Raw genomic sequence first — 7,451 nt, 5'->3', positions numbered from 1 at the left:
GAGTTCTGGCGCTGCCACTGAGAAGGCCCTGGCTCGTGTCGTACGCAACCTGGCTTCTTTTGGTCCAGGGATGACAATAGATTTTTCGTCCCTGAACTGCAGACTTGGATTGCAGTACTACAGCTTACCACTCTGCATCATGGGGCTCCTAATGAGAAAGATAGGAAACCCTTAATGATATCTATTATGCCCAATCCCTGAATTCCACTAGGCTCATCAGCAGACTTGGACAGCTCTCAAAAGAGACAAGATAACCAGGGCCCAATTCTTGAGAGCCAATCTGGTATAATGGTTAAGCATGCAGACTCTAATCTGGGACAACTTGGTTTGATTCTCCACTCCACCTGCATCTGCTGATATGACCTTGATCAATGATAACTCTCTCAAAGCTGTTCCTCTCAAGAACAGTTCTTGGAAAGAACTCTCAGCCCCACCTACCTTAGAGGTTGTCTGTTGTGGAGAGGGGAAGGGAAAGGAGATTGTAAGCGACTCTGAGACTCTAAGTGAAGGGCAGGGTATAAATCCAAGCTCTTCTTCTTCTCTCTTCTTCACCCTATGCAATTTGATCACTTGAAAATGCCCCCTTTATCCAACCATTTAAGGTTAATTTGCCAGGGACAAGTTTAAGGTTTTTTTTTCCATATCAAAGTCCTTTCCTGTGCTTTTTAAGGCATTATATAAAAACCAAAGTTCAAAGATGGAAAACAAAATTATCCCTTCCAAGTAAAACTGTAATTTAAAATAAAATAATAATTCCATATTAATTTAAGTAAATTTAGAGCTTGTATTTATCCAGTCCCCCCTGACATGGATGACCCAGGGTAGCCTGATCCTATCAGGTCTTGAAAGCTAGGTAAGGTTGGCCCTAATTAGTACTTGGTTAGGTGACCATTATAGAAGTTTAAAGGCAGTGGCAGGCAATGGCAAACCACCTCTATTCATCTCTTGTCATGAGAACCCTATGGGGTCAACATAAGTTGGCACATTTATCCAGTCAGTGAAAATTCTTGTAATCACAGCATAAGCCACTATATCCATGGGAATTATTTTTGCTTACTTCATTGTTATATTTATCCTTTTGAATGAACCTTGTGAAGATAGGGATTACGTGTATGCTCAAAATAATATTACATGACATGAAAACCTTGCACATATCCACATCTGGAGAACTTCATAAATGTGGATTAGTTCTCAATAAATCTAATGAGTTCTTATTGACCATGCTTAGGATATAGATAGTATAGTTAGGAAGGTACATTTGACTGACAGACATATTTCTATTACATATAATACAATTACCAGTATTCTGCTGTCTGACACATTTGATCCCTATATTAGAACAATTTCCTAGGACAATATTTTCCTTTTAAACATTCTTGCTAGGGACTTTTTTACTTCACTGTTTCTCAAGCTATAGATGATAGGATTTAGCATTGGTGTTACCACTGTGTAAAAAAGAGAGAGGAATTTGTCTCGTTCCAAAGAATAACTGGATTTGGGATGTAAGTACATAAAGCTGGCCGAGCCGTAGAAAAGGGTCACCATGATGAGATGTGAAGAACATGTGGAGAACACTTTATGTCTACTTTCAGATGAAGGAATCCTTAATATAGTGCTCAGGATGCAGGTATAGGATGCCAGTATGAAGATGAAAGGTATCAGAGTGATGACTAAACTGCTCACTAGCATCACTGTCTCATTCAGAGATGTGTCAGCACAGGCTAGCTTCAGAACTGGTGGGAAGTCACAGAAGAAATGGTTGATCTTGTTAGAGCCACAGTAGGGCAAACTAAATGCCCAGGTTGTGTTCACCAGTGGGATAAGAATGCCACCCATCCATGAAGCCAAAGTCAGATAGATACAAACTCCTTTGGACATTAGCACTGTATAATGCAAAGGGAGGCATATTGCAACACAGCGATCATAAGACATGGAGGCCAAAAGAAAACACTCAACTGTCCCCAAGAACAAGATAAAATACATCTGGGCAGCACACCCACTGAATGAGATGGACTTGTCCTCTGAGACCAAGTCGTGTAGCATCTTGGGGAGGGTGACAGAGATGTAGCAGATCTCCAGAAATGACAAGATTCTCAGAAAGAAGTACATAGGTGTATGAAGGGTCATGTCAGCCCATGTAATAAGGATGATGAGACAATTACCAGTTACAGTGACTGCATAGACAGCAGAAAGCAGAATAAACATGAGAATCTGCACTTCCAAATAGCTGGGAAATCCAAGAAAATTGAAATGGGTGATGGAAGTCTTATTCATATTTCATACCGTCAGGACATCTCATCTGAGGAGAACAAACAAAATAAAAACAGACACAGCCATTTCACAGATAATTTGTCAAGCAGGCATTTTTCCATTACTATAGTACACAGATTCGGTATTCAGGGATCAATTATATGGATGACAGTTTACTATGATGTTAGACTGTAGTTCTGTTCAACTGCCTATGTACGACTCCTTTTATTTCTTGCAGTTTTGCAAACATATCAGAGCATGCAAAGTACATTGAATCCATTAGCACATGAAGCTGCCTTACCAGATCAGACCCTTTGTCCATCAAAATCAATGTTGTCAACTAGCTGGCAGTGCCACCCCAGGGTTCCAGTCTTTCACACCATCTCTTACCTGTTCCTTTTAACTGGAGGCATCAAGGACTGAACCTAAAACCTTCTGCTTGCACAACAGGTACTCTACCACAGAGCCATGGCCTCTCCACATATTGAAAAGACATTACTTTCTACAGTGCAACTAGAAAGCATTTTATAAAATTCATGCTTAACTAAATGAGCACCTTGGCTGCTTTCTCTGCCCTCATGTTTTCAGTGATTGGTCACTGGGAACTCTCCCATTTTCTCTGTTTTGTACAAGCCTGTTTAGGTCAGCTTACATTTCCACTTTTGTTGTTCCTGTCTTTGCTAAAGATCAGTTTAACTAGACTTACTTTTGCTTTTCATGAGTCTTTCATAAATACATTTTTACTAGTCCATCAATTCTCAGAATGACTTATCACACAATCTTTTCTTCTTCAGTCCCCTCACCAGTCTCTTCCAATTGTTCTTTATTCATCTTTTTTCTAATATCTCTCTGTCTTTCCTATCGACACTAGATTTCACATGCTTTTAGCCTCCTCTCTTCAGTCATAATTATTACCTCCCCCCCCCCTAAAAAAAAAATACAACCTGAAAAAAGTCCATCTCAGTCACAATCAGAGATATATGGGGGTTTCAGGAAGGAATATTAGCTCTCTATCCTGCAGAGTCACATTTCACAAGGCAGGGGGATGAATAATATTTTACTATTTATGTAGATTGCAGTTAGAAACCCCACACATTTTAAACAATTGATATGAGTTTTGAGGATGAAGCCACCATTTAATTTGATCTCAAGCTGTTCAGAGCAACCAGTAACTGTGTTAGATCAATACTACTGAAATGAGCTTTATTTTTCTCCCTCCCATGACAAAAAACTCAGTTGATATATGCTACAGCTATGCCAGAAAGACCCTAAGTTAGTGAGTACAATTCTCCTAGGATTTTTCTAAGTAAACAACTTAATTGCTGCACATTAGTTCAATGAAGTATGGATAGCATTGTTTTTAATGAAGAAAGGTGACAGATAGGAAATTGATTCATTTGAAATGTAGTGTTGGAGGAGAGTTTTACAGATACTATGGACTGCCAAAAAGACAAATGTGGGTTCTAAATCAAATTAAGCCTCCCTAGAATCTGCAGTGCCTAAAGAGAGGCCATCAAACTTCAGTCACATCAAAAGAAGATAAGATTCACTGGCAAGGAGAGTAATGCTAGGAATCACTGATGGTAGCAGGAAAAGAGAAAGACTCAATATGAGATAGATTGATTCAATAAAGGAAGCCACAGCCTTCAGTTTGCAAGACCTGAGCAAGGCTGTTAATGATAAGACATTTTGGGGGTAATTAATTCAGAGTTGGCGAACGTTGGAAGTGACTTTGTGGCACCTACACACAGTTTGTTCATTTTCCTCATAATGATGACTTGTGTGTTTAATTAACAGTTAAGAGACAATTAACACTGGACCTGTAAACACAAAAATAGCTACTAAGAAGCTTTCTACACATGACATCATACATCAGCCTGTACAGAGGGAGAGTAGGTATGAGCATGCTGACCCTGTTCCCTGTCTAGATGTTATCACTACCTCATAAACCCAACATCTACACTCATAAATTCCCTTCCCATAATTCGGAACATTTGAAAAGCAGTGTTCTGGATCATGGGAAGATATCATATGCTTGCTTCCCTCATGTGGAGACTCACAAGCCAGCAATCATGACTTCAGTGTGTGTTATGCTACTTGCTCCTTTCATCTGCGTCAGAAGCAAGAGAATGGAGAAAAGCTAATACATGGGTTCATACAGGAAGAGTAAATCCTGAACATATGAAGGTCTGAAATCATGGGGTCCTTTAAAGTGAAGTTCCAACACCGTGAACTGAAGTAAACAGGGATATTCCAGTGACACTGTTAAAAGTGATGCAGTGGGGAGCCCAGGATGAATCCACAAAGATGTGATTCTCTACTTTAGCACCTGAATTGGAGAATAGTTTTTAGAGCATCCACACTATATCATTTGTATATTTTCTACCTCTTAACCCCTCCCCCTTTTGCTGCATGCTTTTGCAGACCTCCTTTGCTATGATCTCTTCAGAAAGAATGGGGTCCAAACATATTATGATGCCACCTGGATAGAAAGGTGACCATTTAGGAAAGTGCCACTTTCTATCATCAACCAGTTCATGCTGCCATGTTCATTGTTGCCCCACCAGAGATCTTTTGAAGGACTTTTACACCTCCTGGTATTTAAGTTCACTGGAAGGAGTATTTCCTTACTGGACAATGGAACATTCTACTTTTTTTTTTCTATTTTCTACCATTCCAAATATCTAGTCATTTTCTATGAGACAGTTTATTGCAAGTGTGCACACATTGCTGAAAATATGATTTAGTTTCCTCAACCTAAACATCTGTTCCCACCCTCAGGAAAATAATAAAATCTTGTAATGGCAAACTGGCAGATTTGATCCCACCATCCTCTGCTTGAATATAGCAACACATATTTGTCCTACTCAATCTGACATTAGTCTTGCTAATGCATAGCACTCATGATATTATTTAAGCCCTGAATTCCACCAAATAAGAGGGGCAGCTGCTGGAGTATGGGTTGTGTTGTGGGTCTGCTTGCTTTCCTTCCTAGTACTGTTGAGGTTTGTTTTTGTTGCACAGTGTTGTGTGATTTCTGAAGTATGGTTTTTTTAAGTGGGAAAATTGCCAGATTACTCCCCCCCCCCATTATAGGAAACAATAGTGGGATGGGGGCACCCTCTTTGGGTGTCCCTAGAATTGGACCCCTGGTCAAATATTTTTGAAACTTGGGAGTTCTCCAGGGGAGAGGTTCCTAAAGCTTCATTGCAAATTTGGTGCCTCTTCCTCAAGCCCACAGACATTGCACCCAATGTTTTGGCTTCAATGGCACATAGGGTATAATGGAGCAGTATCTTCAGGAATAGCTGAATATCTCTTGAAACAGATTCAGGCCCCAAAATAACCTGAATTTGAATTTTACTGATTTTTGTTGTTGCCCACCCCTACTACATATCTGCATGAGAAGTAAATGACTTATGAATGGCTGTTTGTCAAATATACTTTTGGTTGAACCAGAATAGTCATGAAATTCCATAAATTCCTACTTTAACCATGCAATCCTAAGCAAAAACCAATTGAATTAATAGACTTCTGAGAATTTAATTGTAGGATTGCTTTTTCAATCACACATCTTTAGCAGTTTTTAGAGTTAAAAGGGGATGTTGGGTTTCATTTAGATCTATTTGTGTGCATTATGTAGTTTAATACTCTGTGGAAACACATGAATTAAGTGGGGAAATTGTTTAAAGGAATTGTGTGTTCCCTGTGCTTCCATTAAACTGATTGCTTCCTCGTACACTTGTAGATATTCAGGTGATTGTGTGGAGGCACCAAACATTTATTCGTGCTTCATTCTGAAGTGAGTAAATGTACCATAAGAGACAAATGATAGCTATGCTATGATTTCCCAAACTAAATCATGGGCAAGTTATTTGTCCCTTGTGAGTTTAGTCACCATTTATTTGTCCTAGAAAAAAATTCCTGTGGGTATAAATTAAACTGTCATAGCAAGTGCGTGATTTGATATAATTGCTTTCTTATATATAATCAGGATGACCAGGATGTTTTTCCAGTACAGTACCATTTATTTTTATATCTGAAACAATAATATAAAAAAAAAAATCAATGCAATTTATCCTAAGTATTTGATCATACTAACCTGTATTTGAATGATATACAGTCATTTCTATATATATGTAACAAGAACATGGAAGAAACAAGCTCTGGGAAAAGCATGACTGTCCAGTTTATACAAACATATAATTGGAGACCCAAAAAATAGGGATTAAAAAAAGAAAAGAAAAAGAAATTCTGAATTGCTGATTTTTCTGAAGTATACCAATTCACAAATAATACATCAAGAATATCTAGTGGGTTGCTGAGAAATCACAGGTATGGTGACGGTCAACCAGATCTTTTTCTATGTACTGCATCCGCAACGTTATTAAAAGCTAGAGATAGGAGTATAGATTTTAGCAAGCTAGACGATTAACTGAACTCTCTCTCTCTCTCTCTCTCATCAAGATTGAAAACCCAAATCTAGTCCTGGTGTATGCTTAAATCTATGGGACGTAGCAATGTTACTCAAGTTGAGCAGATCTGCAATTAGTCACTTTTTACATAGGAAAACTTCTGGAACACCAGATATGCTATGTTAAACTCTGTGGTAAAGGAATGAGGGAGATACATTGTGTACTTTTTACTCATAAATATAATATTTTTGTGTCTGTTTAAAAGATTTGTATTGACTCATGAGCAAACATGTTTCTTTAATTTTGTCAGTCTCGTAGATTAACATTTTATTGCTTCATTGGCTGATTTCTCAATTTGCAATCATGGTTTGTGACTGAAAAGTTAAATGATATACATCTGTTGGATTTAAAGGTTCTGTACGGTATTGATGGAACTTTTCACTTATGGAATACACTTATTCCTTTAGGAAAAGGGCAGAGATCTCTGCTAACTAAATAGAACTTTAAGATCCAGTCTTATATATGAATTTATACATGCAAGTACTTATGAAAAAGACTACTATAAAGTCTGGTGGTTATAGCTTTAATGAAGTATTAAAATGTGACAAATAAGAAGGTTAGCTATAATTATTGAGCACAGTCTAAAAAAAAGGTACGAATTTAAATTGGTCATCTTCACTGTGTTTCTGTGATATTTCATGATAACTAATTTTAGATGAAGCAAGTCAGATAGTATACCACATCTGAAGCAATGAGATGTTTGTAAATAATAGCAGCATTGTTGAA

General features: G+C 38.0%; 1 protein-coding gene across 1 annotated transcript; it reads right to left on the bottom strand.

The window, feature by feature from the left end:
- Window positions 1-1,347: 1,347 nt before the first annotated feature.
- LOC132583919 (olfactory receptor 10A5-like) lies at window positions 1,348-2,274 on the bottom strand. Its single transcript, XM_060255665.1, has one exon. It carries the CDS (start codon window positions 2,272-2,274, stop codon window positions 1,348-1,350), a length of 927 nt encoding a protein of 308 aa, XP_060111648.1.
- Window positions 2,275-7,451: the final 5,177 nt, after the last annotated feature.

This window comes from Heteronotia binoei, chromosome 15, assembly GCF_032191835.1.
Source record: "Heteronotia binoei isolate CCM8104 ecotype False Entrance Well chromosome 15, APGP_CSIRO_Hbin_v1, whole genome shotgun sequence".
Classification (NCBI taxonomy): domain Eukaryota; kingdom Metazoa; phylum Chordata; class Lepidosauria; order Squamata; family Gekkonidae; genus Heteronotia; species Heteronotia binoei.
Note: the sequence above shows the minus strand (reverse complement) of the source record. Positions and strands in the feature narration are given on the sequence as shown.

Excerpts from the sequence above, each read along its gene's own strand:
- LOC132583919 (XM_060255665.1), bottom strand. The coding sequence starts at position 2,274 with ATGAATAAGACTTCCATCACCCATTTCAATTTTCTTGGATTTCCCAGC.